General features: G+C 41.1%; 1 protein-coding gene across 1 annotated transcript in view; it reads right to left on the reverse strand.

Annotated features, from left to right (window-relative positions):
* Positions 1-17,798, reverse strand: part of IFT56 (intraflagellar transport 56) — a 66,467-nt gene extending 48,669 nt beyond the window's left edge. The window contains exons 1-7 of the mRNA XM_050784995.1: positions 17,688-17,798; positions 16,749-16,886; positions 13,264-13,356; positions 10,820-10,934; positions 8,024-8,073; positions 2,468-2,613; positions 1,075-1,246 (exon numbers count right to left, since the gene is read on the reverse strand). Coding sequence (XP_050640952.1) covers positions 1,075-1,246; positions 2,468-2,613; positions 8,024-8,073; positions 10,820-10,934; positions 13,264-13,356; positions 16,749-16,886; positions 17,688-17,690 — 717 coding nt within the window. The 5' untranslated portion in view covers positions 17,691-17,798. The remainder of the gene's footprint in view (positions 1-1,074; positions 1,247-2,467; positions 2,614-8,023; positions 8,074-10,819; positions 10,935-13,263; positions 13,357-16,748; positions 16,887-17,687) is intronic.
* Between the last annotated feature and the right edge of the window lie 10,200 nt (positions 17,799-27,998).

Consider the following 27,998-nt stretch of genomic DNA (forward strand, 5'->3'; position numbering starts at 1 on the left):
TCTCGTCAGGGAAATTAAATAATAGATTTAAAGTGTTCCGCATGGTGCCTATAAGTTAGCTAATTTCTAAGTATTTATAAAATGTCCACCATTTTTGCCTCTTGGGCTAACCTTAAAAAAGAAGTTGACGTGTACCAAGCAGAGAAAGAAGGAAGTCATTCCAGGAGGGAGAATGCTGCACACGAAGCTATGGTGGTAAGAGAATATGGCCTGTGGAACAAATTCAATGGTTGAACTGAAGATAATAAGACTGACTAAAAGCAGGAACACTATTTAAAGGGCCAAAATAAGAGGTGAGAAACTCCTGGATTAGAATAGTAGCCAAGGAGAAGAAGGGATAGATAAAAGAGCTATCTAGGATGTATAGCTGATAGGAACTAAGGGATGATTACATGGAGATGAAGAAGAGAGCAACAGATATGCCAGGTTTCTAACGTGGTTTACTGGATGTATGTTGGTGACATTCAATCGCAGAGCCACACACATATTTTAGAGGAAGAAGCTGAAGCATTTGTTTTTTGTTTTTTGGTTTTTTTTTGAGACAGAGTCTCACTCTGTCACCTAGGCTGGAGTGCAGTGGCTCAATCTCGGCTTGCTGCAACTTCTGCCCACCTCCCACCCCCCGAGTAGCTGGGATTACAGGCATGCGCCACCACACCCGGCTAATTTTTTGTATTTTTAGTAGAGATGGGGCCATGTTGGCTAGGCTGGTCTCAAACTCCTGGCCTCAAGTGATCTGCCTGCCTCGGCCTCCCAAAGTGCTGAGATTACAGGCATGAGGCACAGTGCCCGGCCAGAAGCATTTGGTTTTAAACATAAACATTTGGTTTTAAATGTAAGGCATCTCGGTAAAATCATCTACAATTTAATGGACATAACACAGAGAATTCAGAAGTCAACATTCTTTTTAGAGTACCTGATAAACATATAATTATGTTCTTATAGAATCACACTGGCAATGACAAAGGGATAGTAATCAAGACTTAAAGATAGCAGAGTTTCATGAATAACTTGGAAAGTATAAAGTAATTCAAATTGGAATGAAGTACATTAAAAACACACTTTCATCAATACCTCAGCTGCTCTGCCGTTGTAAAGGCGAAAATGATTACAGGCTTTAAGATTGAGTGCGATGGTACTATCAGGAATTTGCTGAAGGTAAACAGCCAAAACTTCTTGAGACACATCATAGTAATCCAACTTATAGTAGCAGAGGGCCACGTAAACATTGAGGGCAAGGTATTCCCTATTAGATGAAATAATTAGGGTTAACCATTTAAGTCTACTTCACAGAAATGTCAAATTACAAAGCTCAAATAGACAAGGCGAAGAGGACAGTTCATGAATCTGCCTTAGGAAGAAAGAGGGTAAGATATAATCAGTATAATTATTTTCTTTTTGCATTGCAATATTTGGGTGTTTCGATATAAGTAGAGTGAAGGATGACAACTAGAGAAGAAAGGGAAAGTTCATGCTGTTCATATTGAAAAACTAATATATGTGATAATTGAACATAAACACAAGTACACTCCACACAGAAGACCAACAGACAAGACACGTAGGCTTGATGGCTGGAAATGGAAGCAGGTAGGAGGTAATGCAAAAGAGGATGGAAGGAAGGGGGATGAGATATTTTTGGGAAGGGAGAGAGAGGCCAAGTGTTTAGTGATAAAGTTGGAATGTAAATTCTTAACAATGGTTTGGGGCCGGGCGCGGTGGCTCAAGCCTGTAATCCCAGCACTTTGGGAGGCCGAGACGGGCGGATCACGAGGTCAGGAGATCGAGACCATCCTGGCTAACATGGTGAAACCCCGTCTCCACTAAAAAATACAAAAAAAAAAACTAGCCGGGCGAGGTGGCGGGCACCTGTAGTCCCAGCTACTCGGGAGGCTGAGGCAGGAGAATGGCGTAAACCCGGGAGGCGGAGCTTGCAGTGAGCTGAGATCCGGCCACTGCACTCCAGCCTGGGCGACAGAGTGAGACTCCGTCTCAAAAAAAAAAATGGTTTGTATCTAATTTTGTCAGCAAGTTACCTACAATGTAACTATAACACTAAGTCTGATACATCTAGACCATACATTTCAACAGGGGTAATATCAATATCACCCCCAAAGGGGAAAAATTGGTTCTTATCAGAGGATGAAAAAACTCATATTCATTTAATATGTAAAGCACTGTTATACATATAGTACATACATGGATATATATTAATATACATATATCAGTATATTAAAATTTCATGGGAGGGCAGTTGGGGGAAGAGTCTTTTAGAAGGGTGACAACGCAAAAAAAGGTAGAGAAAGCCTGATTTAGACAATATCTAATTCTTAATCTCACCAAATTATCAACTAAACAGATTTGAACGCATGGTGGTACTAGATCCAGAGGACACTAGATTCTCAAACTAGTTACAGAAGAAACTAAAAAAAATGAAAAAAATGTAGAGTAAGCATAAAAGGACACAGACCTGTTATCTAGCAGTATTCGCTTATATATATCAATAGCTTCTTGGTAGTGAGATCGCATATAGTGGATTGAGGCCAAACTGAGTTGATCTTCTGTGACATCCTGAAGATTTTGATGAAAGCTCATCAATTTTTTCTCATCATTAAACTAAAATTGTGAGAGTGGAAAAGACATGTAAAGATTCACATTAGTGTTGCTAGAGAAATCAATATCTAAGTGATAGAGATTTTAACTCTTCTTTAGCCATTGTGTCTCTCTCTTCTTCCTATTTCCCTTAGGTTCCTTGTCTTCTATTTCATTTCCTCTGCAAAGAAAGAATGCAAATAGCCTTGGGAGGCATAGCTTGACAACCACAGTGGAAAGCCCTTAGGTTACAGTTAATATTATTTGACCCCTCCCCTTATCTTTTCTTTATATTTTCTCCCTTTCCTTTTATTTTCTGTCTAGTCTCTTTACTAATACCTGGTAACATTTTTAATCTGTTCTTTCTTTCTTTCTTTTTTTTTTTTTTTTTTTTTTGAGATGGATTCTTGCCCTGTCCCCCAGGCTGGAGTACAATGGCACAATCTCGGCTCACTGAAACCTCTGCCTCCTGGGTTCAAGCAATTCTCCAGCCTCAGCCTCCCAAGTCCCTGGGATTACAGGTGCATGCCACCACGCCTGGCTAAGTTTTTGTATCTTTAATACAGATGGGGTTTCACCATGTTGGCCAGGCTAGTCTTGAACTCCTGACCTTGTGATCGACCCGCCTTGGCCTTCCAAAGTGCTGGGATTACAGGCATGAGCCACTGTGCCCAGCCAATCTGTTCTTTCATATCTCATTCTACTTGGTAGACAATAGGGAATCAAAATGTACTTCTCATCATGTAACTTAGTGAATTCAATTTTTAATTTCCTGCTCAACATTTTTTCATCCTTTCTTCAGTTACCATACATTGTTGTTGTTTGAGACTGTCAGAATTCTAACCTTGTAATGCTTATTTTGTTAGATGGCTGCTGCAAATATTAGTTGCCTTTTGCTTATATATGGGGCAGAACAGATATATTTTTGACAGTGACCCTTAATATGTAGATTGCTCACTGCCTGATACAGAGAATGACTTATTAGCTTAAAAATTTTGTAAAGAATTGTCTTCTGTAGACTATCTAGTTACATGGAAAAATGTTTATGATACACTTTTAGGTGAAAAGCCTGGTTATAAAACAATATATACTATGATCCAAATTTGGCAATATAAATATACATATATATACACACACATAAAAATACAAATTTTTTATAGACTGGAAGAAAAGAGAGTAAAACATTACAGTGTTAGCTTTAAGTGGCAGTCTTACAGGAAATCTTGATTTTTGTGTGTATTTTGTTATTTCCTAAAAGTACTATGATAAACATGTATTATTTTTGTAATCAGAAGAAAAACACAGTAAAATATATTTCTTTAAATTCAATCAAAGACTTTCACTACTAAATAATATTAGAGAAGCTTGTAGTAGGCAGTGCTCCCACCAAGAACATCTAGAAAATCTTAAAAACTACTGAAAAATCTATGTAAGAGGGGCTGGGGCAGTGGCTCATGCCTGTAATCCCAGCACTCGGAGAGGCTGAGGCGAGCAGATCACTTGAGCTCAGGTATGTGAGACCAGCCTGGGCAACATGGTGAAACCCTGTCTCTACAAAAATTCGCTGGGCATGGTGGTGCACACTTGTAATCTCAATTACTTGGGAGGCTGAGGCACAAGGATTGCTCGAGCCTGGGAGGCAGAGGTTATAGTAAGCTGAGATGGCGCCATTGCACTCCAGCCTGGGTGACTGGGAGTGAAATCTTGTCTCAAAAAAACAACAACAAAAAAATCTGTGTGAAGGGTTCATAGAGCTACCAAGTGAGTGAAGACTTCAGATACCAAGATCCCAAGCAGAACAAAAGTGCAAAGAGTGATTCTGATATTTAGTACCATTTTTCTCTAATGGTACCTACCAATTCTCAATTGGTGACTGAGTTGCTGAAAACTAAGCAGAGCTTCAAGAAGTCTTATAGGCTTAATGGACAAAAAAAAAAATAGAGATTGGAGCCCACCAGGTTATCAGTTGGGACCCCTGGAAAGCTACCCTAGAAACAGAGGTAAAATAGAAATAGACCAGCTTTAAATCGTTGTAATCTCTGACAGGTATCAGTTGATTTGCCCCTTTTCTATGTGCTTGCCAGAAGTAAAAGTAAATTCTAAATCCTTTCTGGAAGAAGACAAAATCATCCAGATACTCAAATTATCTCTCTATATTTTAATATACAATAGCCAGCATTAAACACAATATTGCCAAGCAAATCAGGAGATAAGAACATTTGACTGAAAACCAAGAAACAGCTGTCCAGAGATACACTATAGGAATTACTAGACATGGATTTTAAAAATAACTGTTATTAATATGTTTAAGAAATTAAATTAAAAATTAGGAAATTTTAACTGGAAATTAGAAATTTAAAAAGTAATAAAATGTGATTTCTAAAAATAAGACAATAACTGAAATTAAGAATGAAATAGATAAATAGAATAGCTGATTAGACAGCTGAAGAATGATGATTAGTAAAATAAATTTCTGCAGGAAATATATAGAAAATGTGACAGAGTGTTTACATGTGATACAAATTAAAGGTCTACATACCTACATGTTACTGGGAGCCTAAAAGGAAAGAAGAGTATAGAGTAGAAGCAAAATTTGAAGTAATAATGACCAAGGATTTTTTTTAATTAAAAAAAGAAAAAACCTCGAGCAAGCGCTATGAACCTGATGTAGTGTAATACAAAGAAAACCATATCTGGGAATATTATAGGAAAAGTGCCAGTAACAAAAACCAACGTATACATCTTAAACATGATCAGAAAAAAACATCTTCACAGGAGCAGCAATAAGACTGATGGCTAACGTCTCAGTAGAGACAAGGTCCTAGGAAGCAATAAAGCAACATCTTCAAAACGCTAAGCAAAAATAATTACCTACCTAGAACTCTACACTGAGAAAAAAATGCTTTAAAAAAGACAGTCAAATAAAAATGTGTTTAGACAAAAACTGAGAGAATTCATCACCACTAAAGGAAATATTAAAGGAAATTCCTCAAATAGAAAATGATTTTAGATAGGAGCACAAACATGCAAGAAGAAATGAAGAGCAATGGAAAGGATAAATATGGCTAAGTATAAATGAATATTTACTGCATAAAACAGTAATAAAACAGTCTTATGGGATTAGAAACATATAGACACTTAAAATATATTTCAAATTTGTACATAAGATGGAGAGTAAATGAGTTTAAATGATCTAAGGTCCTTTAATTTTCTAGAAATTGGTAAAAGTACTAATTAATATCAAACTTTTTAGTATGCAAAAGACACATGGTAACTGCTAAAATAATGTTAAGAATGTGACAGAGCGAGACTCCGTCTCAAAAAAAAAAAAAAAAAAAAAAAAAAAGAACGTATATAACTGGCAAGCCAATTGAGGAGAAATATATAGTTTTAAAAATCAATCCAAAAAAAGACAAGAAAGGAGAGAAAAAGGAACACAGACCACGTGGACCAGCTGGGCAAACAGAGAACTAATAACAGAATGGTAGTTAGGAAGCTAACCGTATTTGTAAATACATTAAGTAAATGGATTATATACTGAGGTTTTTTTTAAATAAAGATTTTAACTGGATTTTAAAACCCACAAAACTCAGGCCGGGCGCGGTGGCTCAAGCCTGTAATCCCAGCACTTTGGGAGGCCGAGACGGGCGGATCACAAGGTCGGGAGATCGAGACCATCCTGGCTAACCCGGTGAAACCCCGTCTCTACTAAAAAATACAAAAAACTAGCCGGGCGAGGTGGCGGGCGCCTGTAGTCCCAGCTACTCCAGAGGCTGAGGAAAAAAAAAAAAAAAAAATAAATAAATAAATAAATAAAACCCACAAAACTCATTTATATGCTGTTTATAAGAGTCACCTTAAATTTAAGGACATGGAAAGGTAGAAAGTAAAAGAATAGATGAGAGATATAATAGGCAAATGCTACCAAAAGAGCTAGTATAGCTTACAAATATGACAAAGAGAAATCTTTTAGAGATGAGAGCATGATAATATATGTTTCAGTCTACTAGGAAGACACTATTGCTAGACAGTCTACTAGCAATTCTAAGTTTGTGTGCACTTAATGACAGTCTGAAAAACATGTAAAGCAAAACTAAAAAGAGAAAGAGACAAAGTGACAATTGTGATGTGGAATTTCTAAATGTACCAAAAATAATTATTTTCATATAATGCCTGTGGATGATTAAACTTTCTGTAAAACAACTTAGCAATAAAGGCGGGGCGCGGTGGCTCAAGCCTGTAATCCCAGCACTTTGGGAGGCCGAGATGGGCGGATCACGAGGTCAGGAGATCGAGACCATCCTGGCTAACACGGTGAAACCCCGTCTCTACTAAGAAATACAAAAAATAGCCGGGCGAGGTGGCAGCGCCTGTAGTCCCAGCTACTCGGGAGGCTGAGGCTGGAGAATGGCGTGAACCTGGGAGGCGGAGCTTGCAGTGAGCTGAGATCCGGCCACTGCACTCCAGCCTGGGCTACAGAGCGAGACTCCGTCTCAAAAAAAAAAAAAAAACAACTTAGCAATATCAATTAAAAGTTTTAAAGTTGCTCATACCCAATAGGTATGTCCATTTCTGGGATGTTCAGAATGACATTTTTATAAATTTTTAAAATTATAAATAATCTAAAAGTCAAATAACTAGGAAACAGTGAATAAATAAAGGCACATATGATGCATTTGGTGGAATGCTATAAAACAATTTTTTTAATAAATTAAACAATTATTTAAAATTTAAAATTTGAAAAAATATTATTTAAAAAATTATTTTATCATTATCAAAATCATTACCATACAGCAATTCTGAAAAGTGTATATTTATTTCTAGGAGTCAGGACAAGGTGACTCTGAGTCTGTTTCCTAAGAGATAATAGGATAGTTGACACAAATTAAACTTCTTTTTTATTCTGAGACAGAGTCTCACTCTGTTGCCCAGGCTGGAGTGCAGTGACACGATCTAGGCTCACTGCAACCCCTGCCTCCTGGGTTCAGCTGATTCTCCTGCCTCAGACTCCTCAGTAGCTGGTATTAAAGGAGTGCACCACCAAGCCCGACTAATTTTTTTTGTATTTTTAGTAGACTCACAGTTTCACCATGTTGGCCAAGCTGGTCTCGAACTCCTGACTTCAGGTGATCCACCCACTTCAGCCTCCCAAAGTGCTGGGATTACAGGCGTGAGCGACCATGCCCAGTCTAAACTTCTTATATGACTGTTGCTTAAGGAGAAATAAAACCTAACATCTCTGAATAAATTCAGAGGGTAAAGAACATTGATAGAGGAGAATATCCTATACAATTAACAGTTATATTCCACTTGTTCTAGAAAACTATTAACAAGAATTTCTAATTAATTATCTCTCACTAGTGTTAGTAACAAGAAGGAAGAAAAATAAAAATATTTTTAAAACAAAAAAAATGTGAAATGAGAACATAAATACCTTGTGAGCCAAGTGGAAGAGGAGGCGGTTTTGGAGTCGGCTTTTTGAAGCTGAAAAAAAAATCCAAGCTGCTTATTAAAGAATTCAATAGTCTAGCAGTCCCTTGTAGGAATGAAATGAGACTCGGATGAATCTTCCCAAATCCTTATTTATCTGATCCTAATATATCTCTGCTGGAATACATACTGTTGGCCGGGCGCGGTGGCTCACGCCTGTAATCCCAGAACTGTGGGAGGCAGAGGCGGTCGGATCATGAGGCCAGGAAATCGAGACCATCCTGGCTAACACGGTGAAACCCCATCTCTACTAAAAAATACAAAAAACTAGCCAGGCGTGGTGCGGGGCGCCTGTAGTCCCAGCTGCTCGGGAGGCTGAGGCAGAAGAATGGCGTGAACCCAGGAGGCGGAGCTTGCAGTGAGCCGAGATCACGCCACTGCACTCCAGCCTGGGCAACAGAGTGAGACTCCATCTCAAAAAAAAAAAAAAAAAAGAATACATATTGTTTGAGTCTGGTCTCCACCTGCAGTAGCAGAAACAGCATCAAGAACTAGAAGAGAAATGTGCTAAGATTCTGCTCTTCTCCACTGGTTGTTCTACCTGATCCTATTACAGTGATCCACAACACAACACTCCACATGCATGGTTATAGTAACAGCCCACCTCTGTGTTCATATACCAAACCAAACAGTGGTAATAGACCCCCATGGTCATCTCAATGTGTGCATGAATCCACTCTCATTCACCTCTTAGTCCCAGTATTCTTTGTTATTTCCTTCTGATATCTCCTTTTCCACAATTATACTGCCATATTTTCCTAAATACTAGCCCAGTCTCTATTCTACAGATTTTCTAGCATAATTATGTGCCATACTGAAACAGGCAGTCAAGCAAAAATGTTAACGGCTTTTAAGTTCCAAATCTCCTTTGCACTCTTGGAAAACTTTCTGATTCTGGATATCCGATTCTATCTCTTTTACAGAAAAAGTCATGCTTCAATGTATAAGAAAGAAAAAAAGAAAAAATTATATGGAAATAGAGATAGCTACCATGATCACCTTATATGTGTCTAACACTGTTCTTAGCACAGATAAAGCCTAGAAATATGAGATTAAGTAAGTAACATAAAGGACCTAATAACTAAATTAGGAAAAACTACATTGGTACATATGAAATAATTTGGGTACAAATCAAGAAAGGCTTTGCTGGGCGTGGTGGCGGGCATTGTCTGCAGTCTCAGCTACTCAGGAGGCTGGGGCTGGAGGATGGCTTGAACCCAGGAGTTTGAAGCTATAGCATGCTATGTGCACACCTATGAATAGCCACTGTACTCCAGCTTGGGCAACATAGTGAGACCATGTCTTTAAAAAAAAAAAAGGGAGGGCGAAGGATAGCATTAGGAGATATACCTAATGTAAATGACGAGTTAATGGGTGCAGCACACCAACATGGCACATGTATACATATGTAACAAACCTGCACGTTCTGCACATGTACCCTAGAACTTAAAGTATTTAAAAAAAAAAAAGTCTTCAAGTTCCATGTCTGCCATGAATTTGGGCTAAAATTCTTTGTATGTATAAATTAATTCTACCTCGAATACATTCTTCCCTATTAGACATTACAGTGCCCACTTTCTCTGCATTTCCTTGAACTTAATTTGGTTCATCCTTTAATTAACTTTTTTTTTTTTTTTTGAGATGGAGTTTCACTCTTGTTGCCCAGGCTGGAGTGCAATGGCTCGATCTTGGCTCACTGCAACCTCTGCCTCCTGGGTTCAAGCGATTCTCCTGCCTCAGCCTCCCGAGTAGCTGGGATTACAGGCATGCGTCACCACACCTGGTTAATTTTGTATTTTTAGTAGAGATGGGGTTTCTCCATGTTGATCAGGCTGGTCTCGAACTCCCGACCTCAGGTGATCTGCCCGCCTTGGCCTCCCAAAGTGCTGGGATTACAGGCGTAAGCCACTGCGCCCAGCCATCTTTAACTTTTTCTACCATGCTTCCCTTTTATTCTTATTTTCAAATTTGAGTACAATTGTCCTGAGATGAATATCGTATGTAAGAAAGCAGAAGGGATGATTTCTGGATTCTTCAAACTGAAATTTCTGGGTTTCTCACTTAGAAACAGGAAAAGCAGGGCCGTGCGCGGTGGCTCAAGCCTGTAATCCCAGCACTTTGGGAGACCGAGACAGGTGGATCACAAGGTCAGGAGATCCAGACCATCCTGGCTAACATGGTGAAACCCCGTCTCTACTAAAAAATACAAAAAAACTAGCCGGGCGAGGTGGCGGGCGCCTGTAGTTCCAGCTACTCGGGAGGCTGAGGCAGGAGAATGGAGTAAACCCGGGAGGCTGAGCTTGCAGTGAGCTGAGATCCGGCCACTGCATTCCAGCCTGGGCGACAGAGCGAGACTCCATCTCAAAAAAAAAAAAAAAAAAAAAAAAAAGAAACAGGAAAAGCAGCCATAAAGTTCACAGCCATAAGAGCCTGAACAAAACTATACCTAACTACCACTAACAGCATGCCCATCCTCCTGTGATAGGGCCTAAGAAAGACACCTGGCCCTTTTTCTTCTTTTGTCCTTCTGCTTTTTGGCTGTAGCCTGGTGGGGTGTAGCACTAACTCTCTTTAAACATCGTTACTCAAATCCAATATTCTTTGAGGACTAAAGCTATTTTTTTAGCTTTCTAATATCAATTTTTTTTTCTCAAGAGAAAAAGGAATACATTAAGTTTTAAAATCTTCAAAACGACTCTTCACTATGAATGAAGAATATCAGATATAAGAGCCCCTTTACCTTTAAATCCAGCTGCTTCAGCTTGTTTATACATCCCAAGAAAGAAGTAGGTGCAAGCTAGGTTCACCCAGACTTCAGAATTACAATTTTCCTCTTTTGTAGCATTTTCGTATTCCTGAAATACATAGTAAGCAGTGATCTTGTTTTGGCAGCAAAGCAATTGATGGGCCATTCTTCCATAATGGAATAGGATTTCATACTGAGATTAAGTAACTTCACATTTAGGGAATCCTACATGTTCTGCAATTATTCTATACCTGAAAAGGTTAAATGCTGAAGCTAAAGCTCAATCCTACATCTGCAGGGCTGTTGTCCATATAATCTTATACTTGTGGGTTTTGTCCCCCAATTAATACTGATAGGGACAAACAAACAATAGAAACAAAAAGCAACTGAAACATTTTATTTCTGCCAACTAAAAAAGACATACAAGATACCCTTTAAGAAATTCACATGTTCAGTTAACTTAAAATCTCATGGCTTTAATACACGACAAGTTTCATTTCATTCTAATTGCTTTCTGGCTTTTTTGGCATCGAGGGAGGCTTCATATTTTTAAAATGTTTTGTTTTTCACGCCGGGCGCGGTGGCTCAAGCCTGTAATCCCAGCACTTTGGGAGGCCGAGACGGGCGGATCACGGGGTCAGGAGATCGAGACCATCCTGGCTAACACGGTGAAACCCCGTCTCTACTAAAAAATACAAAAAAAAAAACTAGCCGGGCGAGGTGGCGGGCGCCTGTAGTCCCGGCTACTCGGGAGGCTGAGGCAGGAGACTGGCGGGAACCCGGGAGGCGGAGCTTGCAGTGAGCTGAGATCCGGCCACAGCACTCCAGCCTGGGTGACAGAGCGAGACTCCGTCTCAAAAAAAAAAAAAAAAAAAAAAAAAAAGTTTTGTTTTTCCTGCCAAGAATACTCTCTGAGACTCACTTTGTCAACGACATTTTCCATATACTCTCACTTTTTATCAGTCTTTCCCAGGTGCCTTTATTTCATTTTCTTACTACATGTGGGTTGTTCTTTCTATCCTCCTATGCCTTTTACAAATACTGCCAGCCTCTATTCTGTCCTTTTCACATCTTCCCTTTCCCTTCACCAACTTTGTTCCTTTGTTCTTCATTTCGCCTCCTCATTACCTGTCCTCGAATATTTTCATTTTAGTTACGGGGGTTCTTCAAATTTGCTTAGATTACATCTTGAGAATGAGAATATGCAGGAAATGTGGCTGGGAGCGGTGGCTCACGCCTGTAATCCCAGAACTTTGGGAGACCGAGGCAGGCAGATCACGAGGTTAGGAGATTGAGACCATCCTGGACAACATGGTGAAACCCCATCTCTACTAAAACTCACAAAAAAATTAGCCGGGCGTGGTGGCGCACACCTGTAGTCCCAGCTTCCCCGGGGGTGGGAGGGTGGCGGTGGTGGTATGAAGCAGGGGAATCGCTTGAACCCAGGAGGCAGAGCTTGCAGTGAGCCAAGATCGTGCCACTGCACTCCAGCCTGGGCGACAGAGCAAGACTCCGTCTCAAAAAAAAAAAAAAAAAAAAAGAAAGTAAATCAATCCATAATCCCACTGATTAACTATTATAGATGGGTAGGTAGATGGGTAGGATTTACAATGACCAAGAAAAACAATTTCCCCAAAACAATTCTACTTGTAGAAATATAAATATAATCGTTCCTATGTCTAAAAATAACCAAGCAAAGGAAAAGCGAAATTCTCTTGAGAGAAGACTCATGAAAGTTTTTATCATAATGGCTTAATTTTCCTGTTCTGAAGATTTACTTAATAAATGCTAATACCAATATGTTGTACAATCTCATTAGTATGCATGTAAAAGTACAAAGTACACAAGATACATGTACATATACAGTAGCCCTCCTTTACCCACAGGGGATAAGTTTAAAGATCCCTAGTAGATGCCTGAAATCTCGGATAGTACTGAATCCTATATATACTATGTTTTTTTCCTATACATACACACCTATGATAAAGTTTAATTTATAAGTTAGGCACAATAAGAGATTAACACCAATAATGGATAATAGAACTATAACAACATATGGTAATAAAAGTTATGAGGATGTGGTCTCTTTTGCTCTCTCTCTCTCTCTCTGAAAATATCTTATTATACTGTCCTCATCTATTTTTAGACTGAAGTTGACCTCGGGTAACTCAGATTGACCTCGGGAAGCAAAACCATAGACAAGGGGAAACTACTGTAATAGAACATATTAACATATAGATGATTACTGAAGCCATAAATTTTTAAACAGTCAGTGGTTGCCTTCATTAACAAGTATAATTGAGGAATGCAAACAGATAACTTATTTTTGTTTCCTTCTGCATTGTTTGAATTTTACCATGAACATGTATTATTATAATATAAAGTTTAATAACATTTTAAACACAGTTCTGTTTGGAAAAAAATTTTTTTACACTAACCTCCAGAGCTCTCTTGTAGTCACCCAGGTGAAAGGCACAATATCCAATCCACAAATTAGTATCCTCTTCTTCTTCTCCAACATGACGTTTGAACTTCAGGTTAAAAATGTATTTAAAAAGCATGAAAATTTGAATAGTAAACTCTCTGTTTAAAAAAAAATGCTATGTTGGGTTACTAACAAACAACAGGCAATCTTAAGTATTAGAAGCATGACAATATGAGGTTTAATTAAACCTATGCCTACAGGACAAGTATCTTCTAATTGTCACAGAAATTTATATTTTCAAATATTTCACATTTGTCTTTCTGTATTAACTGATATTATACTCCAGAAAGCATTTGAGTTGCCTAACAATTCTGGGTGATATATAAGGAAGAGAATTATGTAAAATATTTAGAGCCAAATAACTGAAGGTTAGAGAGGCTGAACCATGAACTCAAGGCCACATGGCCAGTATGTGTGCTGTCAGGGACTTAAAGAAATGCCTGACTCCAAAGCTCATGTTGTCACCCTCTGTGCTCTACTGCATTAACCTCCCGCTTCAGTCCTATTGCATTAGCACACACATATATTTACTAATAGGTTGTAACCTTTCACTGAGGACTAGCCATTAAATCTTTCTATTACCCTTGAGCAGGCTAGCTTACCAGGTCTACAAGAGTTAAGGATGTTCAGAAGACTTGGCCTCACTTATGTCCATTGTGAACAAATATTTATGAATTCCTCAGCCAACAAAAGAAAAGCCTTATTTTGGAGGAAAGGACTGAGATCTTGACAGAGAATTCTGAATTTCCACGGTAAGATAAGATTTTTTTTTCACTCTACAGGGTGATAAATCAAATAGTGAGCCAACACATATTTACAGAGCATCACTATAGAACTTAAGGAGCCTCAGTCATTACAAGATGAAGACACCCCTTTGATACTTTCTTGTCTGGACTAAGAATTTACTCCTGTAGCTAACTCTACAACATTAGAAATCCTCCTCATACCAAATGCTATGAATTTGAGTATAGTGCCTTAATTCTGGAGATATTCTCATGTGAGGTCTCCCTGAATTCCCTGGAGCTACAGGAAAGCGCATGAGACTTCCTCACCCCAAACCATAGCAGTTTCCATTCCCATGCAGCATGGTACTCCAACTAACTACCTAAGAATGTAAGCAAAGAGCAGAGCCTCCCTGCCAACTTAAAGGCAGTCTGGCCCTGTAGTCCCAGCATTTTGGGAGGCCAGAAGCAGGAGCATCCCTTGAGCCCAGGAGTTCAAGACCAGCCTAGGCAACATGGTGAGACCCCCATCTCTACACACACACACAAATAGCCAATCAAATGAAAATTAGCCAGGCATCGTGGCACATGCCTGTAGTCTCAGCTACTTGGGAGGCTGAGGTGGAAGACTCGTGTGAGCCCTGGGAGGTTGAGGCTCCAGTGAGCCACCATCATGCCACTGCATTCCAGCCTGGGCGACAGAATGAGACCCTGTCTCAAAAATAAAATAAAATAAGGGCAACCTGGTGTTATACAATAAGGAAAATATGGTCACTGTCTTAGAGAAAAAAGAGGGAAACAGACTGACGGAAATAGATATATAGCACTCAGTCCACTGATTCACAGAACTAGAAGGTTCCTCCATGCCAACTCCCCCACTGCAAAGATGAGAAGGCTGATGCCTAAAAAGCTAAACAACATGTTCAATACCAGAGCACTTAGTAAGAAGGTGAACTAGGCCAGGCGCAGTGGCTCACGCCTGTAATCCCAGCACTTTGGGAGGCTGAGGCAGGTGGATCACCTGAGCACAGCAGTTTGAGACAAGCCTGGCCAACATGGTGAAACACTATCTCTACTAAAAATACAAAAGATCAGCTGGGTGCGGTGGCGGGCGTCTGTAATCCCAGCTACTCAGGAGGCTGAGGCAGGAGAATTGCTTGAACCAGGGAGGTGCAGGCTGCAGTGAGCTGAGATTGCACCATTGCACTCTAGTCTGGGTGACAAGAGTGAAAGTCCATCTCAAAAAAAGAAAAAAGAGAAAAAACAAGAAAGTGAACTATACATGGAAGATGGAGAAATACATGTAAACCTAATTATAACAATTATTAACAGTAGATTCAGAGTAATATGGATGGAGTAGCATTTTAAGAGAAATGACTAGGCCGGGCGCGGTGGCTCAAGCCTGTAATCCCAGCACTTTGGGAGGCCGAGATGGGCAGATCACGAGGTCAGGAGATCGAGACCATCCTGGCTAACACGGTGAAACCTCATCTCTACTAAAAACACAAAAAATGAGCCGGCGTGGTGGCGGGCGCCTGTAGTCCCAGCTACTTGGGAGGCTGAGGCAGGAGAATGGCGTGAACCCAGGAGGCGGAGCTTGCAGTGAGCTGAAATCCGGCCACTGCACTCCAGCCTGGGCACAGAGCGAGACTCCGTCTCAAAAAAAAAAAAAAAAAAAAAGAAAAAAAAAAAGAGAAATGACTGTGGCACAACACAACCAGACCATGCTGTCAGAACTCTTCATTCTTTGGTGCAACGCTTCACCCTCCTGTAACATGTGCTTCCCACAAAGCAGTTTTTCAAAGCGCAGTCTCCTGGGACCATCTCCATCAGGCACTTAGACTACTCACCTGAAAATGCAGATTCCTGAGCACCACTGCAGACCTACAGCAGGAGCCCAGGAATCAATATCTTATTAAGTACCCTAGGTAATTCCAATGTATATTAAAAGGTGAGAACTACTGCCATGGAGATTTGAAATATTTTCTGGGGCTATAATATTTTCAACCATAAGCATGTTAGAATTATTTAAATTTGATCAAAATTTCAGAACACATAATAGGAAAAAAATCATACATTGGTCAAGGGTTGGGATAAGCAATGTGTGAAATGACATTGTATTAAATGTCCCTTCACATTTTTAGATTGTAATCACCATTAGTAAACTAGACATACTCAAAAGTGGCCCTCAAGAAATTAGGTTTTTGTTTGTTTGTTTGTTTGTTTGTTTTTTGAGATAGAGTCTTGCCTTGTACTCAGGCTGGAGTGCAGTGCAATGATCTTGGCTCACTGCAACCTCCACCTTCCAGGTTCCAGCAATTCTCCAGCCTCAGCCCCCTGAGAAGCTGGGACGACAGGTGCGTGCCACCATGCCCAGTTAATTTTTGTATTTTTAAGAGACGGGGTTTCATCATGTTGGCCACGATGGTCTTGATCTCTTGACCTCATGATCCGCCTGCTGGCCTCCCGAAGTGCTGGGATTACAGGTGTGAGCCATTGCGCCCAGCCAAATTTAGTTTTTTAGTTCATTTTTTATCAGGTTTATAGTTAACTTAGAATCCGGAATCTGTGCCAGACTAGATTTACAGGGGATTTGTACAGGAAGCCCCAGAATGCACGCACCTATTACAACAGCAGAGCAACCAGCATTCTCACCTAATCATTCATCTACAGTCTGGTATTCACATGCTAAGAAGCAACGTTCTTTGGGCATTACCTCCAATAGGGTAATAGCTCCAGTGAAATCTCTTTTTGAAAGTAGCTCCTCTAGTTTTGGAATCTTCCTACCTTTCTTCTTTTTTTTGTCAGTGGGCTGTACGCCTCTGCCTACAGCAGGTTTGGCCCTTGAAAGCATCTGTAAAAGAAACAAAGACAGCTGTATGGTCGAATTCTGATTATCAGATTTAAACTGAGAGTGGCAGCTCTATAGTTTAAAAGTCAAGGCTGGGCACAGTGGCTCACGCCTGTAATCCCAGTACTTTGGGAGGCCAAGGCGGGCGGATCATGAGGTCAGGAGTTCGAGACCAGCCTGGTCAACATGGTGACACCGCGTCTCTACTAAAAATGCAAAAATTAGCCGGGCATGGTGGCAGGTGCCTGTAGTCCCAGCTGCTCGGGAGGCTGAGGCAGAAGAACGCTTGAACCTGAAGGCGGAGTTTGCTGTGAGCTGAGATCACGCCACTGCACTCCAGCCTGGGCAACAGAGCGAGACTCCGTCTCAAAAAAAAAAAAAAAAAAAAAAAGTTATAAGTCAAATCCTTAACAACGAACCCCAGGGAAGCCTATTCAAAGTTGCTTTGTAACAGGTATTCTAGTAGAAGAGCCATCACCCAATACTTAGGAAGGACCAGACAGCTACTCCCAACTTTATCTTCACTGGCTAGAGATGCTTTCGCACAGCTTCTGTCATCTCAGCTTTCCCTTCCTCTGCTTCCCATCCCACGAGTGGTTTAGATGTGGGTAAATGGAGAAGCAGGAGGGAAGAAAGCATCGAGGTATCTACAGTTGCATCCCTGTCCCCCGTGGGAACACAGGGAGAGCTGGGGATTACCCTCTGCGGACACACCTAGACTTTACACAGAAGTGTGCTGGGAACCTCGAATCGCCAGCCTCAGGACCTACTCAAAGTAATCCCTCACTATTCAGAGCCACTAACCATCTTGACGTCGGTCTTGTGAGTCCCCTCCAGACAGCAAAGGCCGGGCCTCAGCGTTTCGCCGCATCCACACAGGACGCTCTGTCTCCACGGCAACCCCGCCGCGAGGCTGGTACGTCGGGGAGAAAAGCTCGTTGGAGAACCAGCGCCCGCGGCTTCTTGGTTCCGTGCAGCTTCTGCCGCGGAAGAGCAGCGGTTCCTCTTGGGAGGAGAGCGTCGTTCTCTGTGCTGAGAGCGAAAGTTTGGTTGTGTCTCTATTTATGAGTTTACTTTAGGAAAAGGCGAATTGGAATGGCATTGTTTTTCAAATGCAAGTTTTCTGGGAAGGAAATTTTCAGGGACCACTTCCGTTTTGGGCCGCGTTGGACTCCATAGCAACCCTTGGCTGCGTGCACCGCAGAATCTTGGTCTCTGGCTGGTGCGGGAAGCTTAGAAAATTTCTGCTGAAGGAGTTGTAGTTCTGTGATTTGGAGGCAGGAGTGCATCAAAATACAGTTTCCTATTTCCACAGATACATCTACACACAATAGAGAACTGTAATAAATATTTGTCGATTGGATGACTTAATTTATCTATCTTACTCTGGAACCCAGTTAATGCAGGGGCAACCATAGTCTTTAAATTCACGAAATCGTGAAATGTTAGAGTTGGAAGAGACCTTACAGGACCTCTGGTCAACCCCTCAGAATTAACAGACTGAAGAACTAACATCTTGTTAGTTAACTAATGTCAGCCTAAAAAGCTCAGGGATCCAATTGAAAGAGTTTATTCAAGTGCAAAGTGTGAGGGCGGCTATCCCGGGAACCAGAGACAGCAAAGAATGGTGATCCGTGCTCCCTGATGTAGGGAACGGTGAGGGTCGTTTATATCGCCAAAAACAGGGGTGCTGTACATAATTACAGCATTTTTCTAGATGAGGCTAACGTACACAGAAGATTCAATTCACTACTATTGATTATACTCTAAGGGGGATGTTTAATATTCTATTGTAAAGAGGTAACAATCACGGCCGGGGCGCGGTGGCTCAAGCCTGTACACAGCACTTTGGGAGGCCGAGACGGGCGGATCAATCAGGAGATCGACCATCCTGGCTAACATGGTGAAACCCCGTTCTACTAAAAATACAAAAAAAAAAAAAAAAAAAAACTAGGGGCGAGGTGGCGGGCGCCTGTAAGCTACTCGGGAGGCTGAGGCAGGAGAATGGCGTAAACGAAGCGGAGCTTGCAGTGAGCTGAGATCAGGCCACTGCAAAGAGCCTGGGCGACAGAGCGAGACTAACAATCACAAGGGTCTCTATCTCCAACGTCATTTAGTCTGAATAAAGAATAAAAAATCTGGTTAATATATAACATCAACACAAAGATCAGGAAGCAACAGTCATGCACCAGAGAAGAAAAACAGCCATGTTCTGTGATTTAGTTTACAGGGCTTAACGTTTCCCCTTGGCATAATATGTTTGGAAGGTGCTGAAATTTTCTTTTTACATTTTCCCTTTTCTTCAAAAGCTTTCGGAGAAAGCATTATAGAAGAATTATATTCTCAGGCCGTGTATTTGATCAAACCTCATGTCACTAGGAAGGCTCCTTCCTGGCAGTCACATCCCAAGGAGGAGGGGAAATTGGAAAGGACCAAGTCCGAATTATAAAGCAACAAGAGAAAGTAGTTCTGGAACCTGATTCAGGCTACATGGCTGCCTCTTCAAACAAACAATTATCTGAGTAGTCTTTGTTCTAATTTTCTCAGCTGTGTGTTGACCCAATTGCAGTTAAATACCATAACAGCTCTGTAGACAAAGGCAAGACAAAACACAAACTATGATAATTCCTAAAATACATGACAGCTTTTGCCACCAAGGTCCCCAAGATCCAAATCAACTACTTAACTGGTAGCTTAGAGAGGGTTTTGGATCCGAAAGGTTAATTATTAGAGTTTTTCAAATCAGTCATTACTTTGGTAACATTATTTGATTCATCTGGGATATAAACACAGCATTCAGTTTCTGTCATAGCACAGGTTCCTCCTTGGGCTGCAGTATGTCTAAGACCATACAATTTTGTAATACAGTCTTCTCAAGAGAGTAACTTTATTATTTAACAATGAGACATTCATGTGGCTGTCATTTAGGGCTTTTTGTGTGTAATTGGTTAGGACCTCTATATGGTGAATGACATCTTCAATACCCAGTTGTGGTACAAAGACAGAAGTGAATCTAAGTGGCTTCTGGAAGGTAAGCACTTTCTATTTCTTCTGTTAAAGACACTATTGCGTAAACCTTTACAGTAAGTTCCAGATTCATCCTTTAAATGACATCCATCTGTAAACCGAACAACATCAGCCTAAGAAAGAAAAGTCTCTTGCAGATCAGTCCTAGGAGAAAAAAAGTTTATCAGTTAGAGTTATGCAATTATGTGGTGTTTCATCTGAAAGTGAAGGAAAAAGAGTTGCAATATTTAGCTTATTACATCCAGAGATGGTCACATGATAAGCTAAAAGAAGTGAAACTTCCTATGAAGCTAGTCTACTCATTGAATAATGTTAAGTGTGTTGTGAGTTTAGCAATGCTTCCACAGAATGAGGGATGAAATCAGTAAGGGGAGTTTCTTTTCTCCCAGAGTGTTATTAAGGAGAAAAGGAAAGGCCCTTTTAAGTTCGATGGAGCACCCCCATTTTTTTATTTTCTGCCTCCACCTGTTGTTCTTTCCTTTTTAGTTTTTGGCAGTTCTTTTTAATGTGATCAGGCTTTTTGAATTAATTGAAAGCGTATAGTTAGGTCTACTTGGGGGTTTATAAGGATATTTTGAAGGTCCAAATTGTGTGGACATTTGTTTCCACTGTAAATTCATAATTTTATTAGCCTTGCTCTTTTGTTTGGCCTCCTTCTCAGTTTCATCTTCAGTTATGAGACAACTGGTCAGCAAGACTGACCAAATTATGAGTTTGAGAAGTGGCCCAGCGAGAGTTTTGTCTTTTCACTATTAGTGCTAATTCTTCATCTAACCCATTTATAAAACTGGAGTTGAGAAGGGTATCATTTTGATTATTAGCGTAGCTTTCTTCAGATAAACCCAAATATTGTTTAAGTTTACTCAAACCCTCAAAATATGATATTACTGACTCATCTGGATTTTGTTGACCTTGTTGTATTTTACTACAGTCTACTACTCTTTGAAACAGTGAGGAGTGGCTTGAAGCAAAGCCTTTGCAGTTTTGTGTGTCTGCCTACAGTCCTGAGCATTTATGAAAGTCTTCTAAGAGATTTCTTTTTTCTTTTTTTTTTTTTTTTTTTTTTTTTTGAGACAGAGTCTCGCTCTGTCGCTCAGACTGGAGTGCAGTGGCACAATCTCGGCTCACTGCAACCTCTGCCTCCCGGGTTCATGCCATTCTCCTACCTCAGCCTCCCGAGTACCTGGGACTACAGGCGCCCGCCACCACACCCGGCTAATTTTTTTTTGTATTTGTAGTAGAGACGTTTCACCATGTTAGCCAGGATTGTCTTGATCTCCTGATCTCATGATACGCCCACCTCAGCCTCCCAAAGTGCTGGGATTACAGGAGTGAACCACCTCACCTGGCCTTCTAAGAGAGTTCTATAATGGGCCTTGTCTGTCTAATCTTTAGCTTTACTTTCTGATAGTCACATGTGAGTTAGTTGATATAAATCAGAATAACCAGGGCCATAAGCTCAGATATTTAATTCAAATTCTCTAGCAAAACCAATAGGATCCTGGTGAGGGTCGGGGAATAATTTACTATGCCTTTAAGTTCTACCTTAGACCATGGTTGATAAACTAAAGCAGGTTTCCCTCTACCAGATACTGGATGTTCATGAAATGAAGCCAAAAAAGTGGGAGCAGGTGGAAGGGGAGGAGAAGGAAGAGAAGGTCAGTCTGGGCAAGGTAGTTCTGATAAGGAGGGATAGAGAGAAGGGGGAGTAGGAGGAGGAGAAGCAGCAGTTTCAGCAGCTTTTCTGAATTAAAGTTTTAGAGAGCTTTTCATTTGCTTTCTATAGGAAAAGAACTCTGTCACAGCAGCTTTTGCATGCTTCTGGGTAGCATTGGAAATAACTCTCCAAATTATATTATTTAATTCTAGAGCTGGCTTTTTCTAATTGTGCATGTGAGCAAACTAACTTAGGCATTTCACAAGTACCCCACTTTGGCCATTGTAATTCAGCATCTTCCTGTGTCAAATAAGACCATTTTTCCCAATACTGACAGGAGGTAGCAGGTGCGATGACTCACACCTGCAATCTCAGCACTTTGGGAGGCTGAGGCAGGAGGATCACTTGAGCTCAGGAGTACGTAGAGTGTCTCTACAAAAACTCAAAAAATTAGCCCAGCATGGGGGTGTGCGTGTGGTGCCAGCTACTTGGAAGGCTGAGGTGGGAGGATTGCTTGAGCCCCAGAGGTGGTGGTTGCAGTAAGCCAAGATTGTACTATTGCACTCCATCCTGGGTGATAGAGCAAGACCCTGCCTCATAAAACAGACACACATACACCCATATTTGTGTATGTAGGGTGTGTGTGTGTATATATGTATATATATATATGTATATATATATAGACAGGAGGTGGCACCATAAGTCTTGTACATAAATTTAGCTGGAGTTTCTAAAAGTGGGTCCTCCCTTAAAGAGGACTTTGTTTTAAATGAACAGTTGACCATAATTTGTATCCTCTTTTAAACTGACCAAAGATTGAAAGGGAAAGATGTTTTGGGTCTAGTGTGCTGCTTAATAGTGATTACTCCTCAAGGTTTCACCCATGAGTCACCTCTCCCCTCGTATGTGTCCCAACGAAACCCAGAAATTTCTGGGAGTTTAAGGCACCGGTAGCCCAATTCCTTATGTGTGCCCACCGGGCAGATTTCCTTGCATATTCTTCTTTGAGATTTCCCTAGAGCATAGTTACACATCCCAAGCTATGAACTCTGACATCCTTACATGACCTCAATCACCTAAGGTGCTTTTCTTCTGGGAGGAACAAGGTCTTTTGCATTTGGGACTTACGTCCTCATATGAACCCTTTTGTGAATTTTTGGTCACTGAAGAAGAAAACTTAAATGTCAATTTTAACTGAGCTCCAAAACCTGGGTCACCAACCTGGGTCCAGTTTCAGACCACAATCAAAAAAAAATTTTTTTTTGAGTCATAGTCTCACTTGGTTACCCAGGCTGGAGTGCAGTGGAATGATTTGGGCTCACTGCAACCTCCATATCCCGGGTTTAAGCAATTCTCCGGCCTCAGCCTCCCAGGTAGCTAGGATTACAGGCACATGCCACCATACCTGGCTAATTTTTGTGTTTTTAGTAGAGATGGGGTTTTGCTGTTGGCCAGGCTGGTTTCAAACTCCTGGCTTCAAGTGATCCACCTGCCTCAGCCTCTCAAGTGCTGTGATTACAGGTGTGAGCCATTGGGCCTGGCCTAAAACCACAAATTTACCTAAAGCCACAAACATTCAGTTTCTGTTTTCAGAGAGAGAACCTATTTTGTTCTCTGATCAAATTCGAATGACAGAAAGGGCCATACAAAGTCTAGCAAGTAGTTCAACAAACCTTAACTTCAAAGAAAATTGAACGTCATAAATCTGTGAAAGGCAAAACAAGCAAACAAAACTTCTATCTTAAAGTAGAGCTTCAGTTCCAGCTCTGTGGAGCATAGAACTGGATTGCTTGCGTAAAGTCTGAATCTCAGTCAAAGCCAGAGAGATTCAAAACCTGAGAGGAGCCTTGGCAGAGCCCCCTGCCAGTTCCAATGAGGTGGGAATGAGCAAAAGCCACTCCTGTAGACACCAAAGCTCCGAATGTCAGCAAAGAGGCATAGATCTCAGGAGGCCTGCTTAGAGTCTCTGGATCATCAAAATGTCAATTTAATATAATCAAACAGCTCAGGATCCAGTTAAAAGTTTATTCAAGTGAAAAGTGTGAGAGCGGCCATCAGGTAAACACAGACACCAAAGAAAAAATGGTGATCAGTGCTCCCCGATGTAGGGAAAGGTGAGGGTGGTGTATGCAGGCAACCACAGGTGTGCTGCACAGAATTACAGCATATTACAGCATTTTCTTTCCTTTCTTTCTTTCTTTTTTTTTTTTTTTTTTTTTGAGACGGAGTCTCCCTCTGTCACCCAGGCTGGAGTTCTGTGGCACGATCTCGGCTCACTGCAAGCTCTGCCTCCCGGGTTCATGCCATTCTCCTGCCTCAGCCTCCCCGAATAGCTAGGACTACAGGTGCCGGCCACCATGCCTGGCTAATTTTTTTTTTCTTTTTTTTTTTTTTTTTTTGTATTTTTAGTAGAGACGGGGTTTCACTATGTTAGACCCAGGATGGTCTCGATCTCCTGACCTCGTGATTCGCCTGCCTCGGCCTCCTAAAGTGCTGGGATTACAGGTGTGAGCCACAGCTCCCAGCCAGCATTTTCTATATAAGGCTAATATACAAAGAAGATTTAATTCACTACTACTGATTACACTCTAAGGGGGTTGTTTAACATTTTGTTGTAAAGAGGTAACAATCACAAGAGTCTCCATCTCCAACGTCATTTAGTCTAGGTTTGAATAAAGAATAGAGAGCCTGGTTAATTTACAACATCAACAAAAAGATCAGGAAGCAACAGTCATGCACCAGAGAAGAAAAACAGCCATGTTACGTGACTCAGTTTCCAGGGCTTGACTTTTCCCTTTGGCATAATAAATTTGGAAGGTCCTGAAATTTTCTTTTTTTTCACAGTGACAAGTTGGGCAAAATGAGGTAATTCTCCCAAGTGAATTTAAGTAATTGTGGCATTGTTGAGTTACATTACATACCCTCCTGAATAGCCTATGGAGATTCAAGTAACCATGAGCTCATGGAAGGCAGGTGTGATTTTTTTTTTTTTTTTTTGAGACGGAGTCTCGCTCTGTCGCCCACGCTGGCGTGCAGTGGTACAATCTCAGCTCACTGCAGCCTCTGCCTCCCAGGTTCAAGACATTCTCCTGCCTCAGCCTCCCAAGTAGCTGGGATTACAGGCACGCGCCATCATGCCCAGCTAATTTTTTGTATTTTTAGTAGAGATGGGATTTCACCATGTTGGCCAGGCTGGTCTGGAACTCCTGACCTCAAGTGATCCGCCTGCTTCTGCCTCCCAAAGTGCTGGGATTACAGTCATGAGCCACTGTGCCAGGCCAGGTAGGTATGATTTCTTAGATTCTATTGCATATTTCTCATGCTCTGACGACCCACCACCACACCCCCCACTGTCCCTGTCACTCCGCTGCAATTACTTGGTGAGTAAATGAATGACTAGATATCTTACTTCACTGATTATATATATAGAAAAACATCAATATACAGAGATACATAAAGACAGCTACATGTACAGATTTCAGATAAGCACAAATTCACCAGTAATGTATTTATAATTCTTTTGGTTCCAAATTTCAGAATTATCCCTATGTTTGGTTGAATTTAAAACAAAAATTATTTCTAGCTCCTCTTTACAGAAGAATATTCTTGTAGGGGAGTGAAAAATGACTTCCCTCTACTCTTCTAAGTTCCTTGGCTGGGCTATGAATTAAATTGACATAAGATAGATTAACAAGAGGAAATCCATTTTAAATTATGTACATACCCATGCAAGCCCCACAAATGTGAGATTCAAAGAAGGGTCAGATGATTGAAACTTACATAGCACCCTGAGGTACAGAGGGGAATAGAGACTTTGGACTTCTGGGTGGGGGGTGGTGACACCTGTTATGAGAATATGAGGGGTGGAAGTGTATGGTGAACAAAGGTTTCTTGTTATGCAAATGAAAAGCCTCTCAAGTAATAAAGGTTCTCTTGGAGCAGTCCTCAGAAGAAGAGGTGGCTGTCTAGGCATGATGTCAACCTCCGGTCTCCCCTCCTGTGATCCAAGTTAATTGTCCCTGGTTGATAAGATTCCAGAGGAGGAGATTCATGACAATTGAGTTCCTTTTGGAGGATCCCTTGGTCTGTTTTAGGCAGATAATCAGAGCTCAGAGAAAGCCTCTGCCTGCATCTGCTGTTCCCCAAGTGACATCAGTTCAAAGTAATCAGCATGTCATAGCATCATACTTTGGGGTGGCATTTCTGAACTCCCATTGTATATTTTTGGTGATAGCTTGATATATCATTTAAATTACCATAAAACCCACACTTTTAAAGCGTGAGTGGCTTTTAGTATATTCACAGTGTGCATCCATTATCACTATTGAATTCCAGTACACTGTTATTACCCCAGAAAGAAACCCCACACCCATCAGCAATCACTCATTATTTCTCCCCTCCTCCCAGCCTCTGGCAACTACTAATCTCTTTATTGTCATTATATATTTGTCTATTCTGGACATTTAATATAAATGAAATCATACATATGGAGGTCCATATACCATACAGCTCAGTGTTGGAAAATTTTAAATCAGCTTAGCAAACTGTTCAATAAAATGTTTTATCCTCCTACCTTGACAAATATGCTATTATGAAGAAGGTCAGGCTCCAATTTAGAATTCTCAGATTTCTCAAAATTCTGTTGTGGATGTGGCAGTACAGAGAGATCCAACCCCAACCCTCAGCGCAAACCCATGTCTTCTCACTCCAGGTTCTCTCCCACACCATGTAGGGCTTTGTGCATGTATGTGGACACCCAGCCCACAAACTCAAGCTATAGTCACCCAACTCAACTGTGATTTGTCATTTTCTAATAGACCTATAGGGAGGACAGACCCCAGGAAGATACCTGCTCAGGTGTGGAAACAGGCTTGGGGTTGCATCAGCAGGGAATTCAGAGTCCTGGGCACACAGCATCGTCAGGTGAGGTGCAAGGACCCCTTAGCTCCATGGACTTTTCATTCGTGGCTTAGGGTGTGGCCACAGTACAGAGCCCAGAGCAAGGGCTCCTCTTGCCAGGGTCAAAAGGGCTGATGATACTATAAACAACCCTACTGAATTTCCTAAGTCAATTGAAATGACCACTGACTTCCAACAGTTGGGTATAGCTTTAAATCTCTAAATTCTGGTAGAGGCTGTTTGAACTGCAGCTATAGTTATGAAGGGCAGAATATGACATTGAGTGTACTTGAGAAGAAGTTATTATTCCTAACTACAGCTCTAATGGTATTATGAAACACATCATAACATAGGTACACAAAACCTGGTTGCATAGGTAACAGGCAAAGTTGGAACTTGCAGTTTCATTGCAGCTGCAACGGATCAGTGGATTCTGAGGGACTGTAAAACATAATCCAGGTTTTGATGATTGTATGTCTATAAAAATTTATTAAAAAGCATTGAATTGGCTGGGCGCGGTGGCTCATGCCTGTAATCCTAGCACTTTTGGAGGCTGAGGTGGGTGGATCACAAGGTCAGGAGTTTGAGACCAGCCTGACCAACATGGTGAAACCCCGTTTCTACTAAAAATACAAAAATTGGCCGGGCGCGGTGGCTCAAGCCTGTAATCCCAGCACTTTGGAAGGCTGAGACAGGCGGATCACGAGGTCAGGAGATTGAGACCATCCTGGCTAACACGGTGAAACCCTGTCTCTACTAAAAAATTACAAAAAACTAGCCGGGCAAGGTGGCGGGCGCCTGTAGTCCCAGCTACTCGGGAGGCTGAGGCAGGAGAATGGCGTAAACCCGGGAGGCGGAGCTTACAGTGAGCTAAGATCGGGCCACTGCACTCCAGCCTGGGCGGCAGAGCAAGACTCCGTCTCAAAAAAAAAAAAAAAAAAAAAAAAAAAAAAAAAAAAAACTTAGCCTGGCATGGTAGTGTGCACCTGTAATCCCAACTATTCAGGAGACTGAGGCAGGAAAATCGCTTGAACCTGGGAGACGGAGGTTGCAGTGAGCTGAGATCACACCACTGGACTCCAGCCTGGGCAGCAGAGTGAGACTCCATCTCAAAAAAAAAAAAAAAAAAAAAAAAGCATTGACTTGTACACTTTGAATAGGTGAATTATATAGTACCGTAAATAAAAAATAAAATTCTAAGCCCCCACCCACCCCCACAAACATCTGAATGGACCCCTCCTCTTTACCAAGGGCGTTCCAAGGTTAATCTGAAAAACTAGTTCAGGCCATGATGGGAAGTGGGAGCTAGACATACCTCATTATACCCTCCTCGCTTTTGGAATTACAGACAGAATAGACTCTTTAAATCTGATAAGAAACATTTATTCTCTTGTAAGCCTGCTAACTGGAGGTTTCATGTGCATAATAAAACCTCGGTCTCCACAATCCATTATTGTAAACCAGATATTCCTTTCTGTTGATAACAACTTTTTCAACCAATTGCCAATCAGAAAATCTTTGAATTTGCCTAT

Source organism: Macaca thibetana, chromosome 3 (genome assembly GCF_024542745.1).
Source record: "Macaca thibetana thibetana isolate TM-01 chromosome 3, ASM2454274v1, whole genome shotgun sequence".
In the NCBI taxonomy this organism is placed as follows: Eukaryota; Metazoa; Chordata; class Mammalia; order Primates; family Cercopithecidae; genus Macaca; species Macaca thibetana.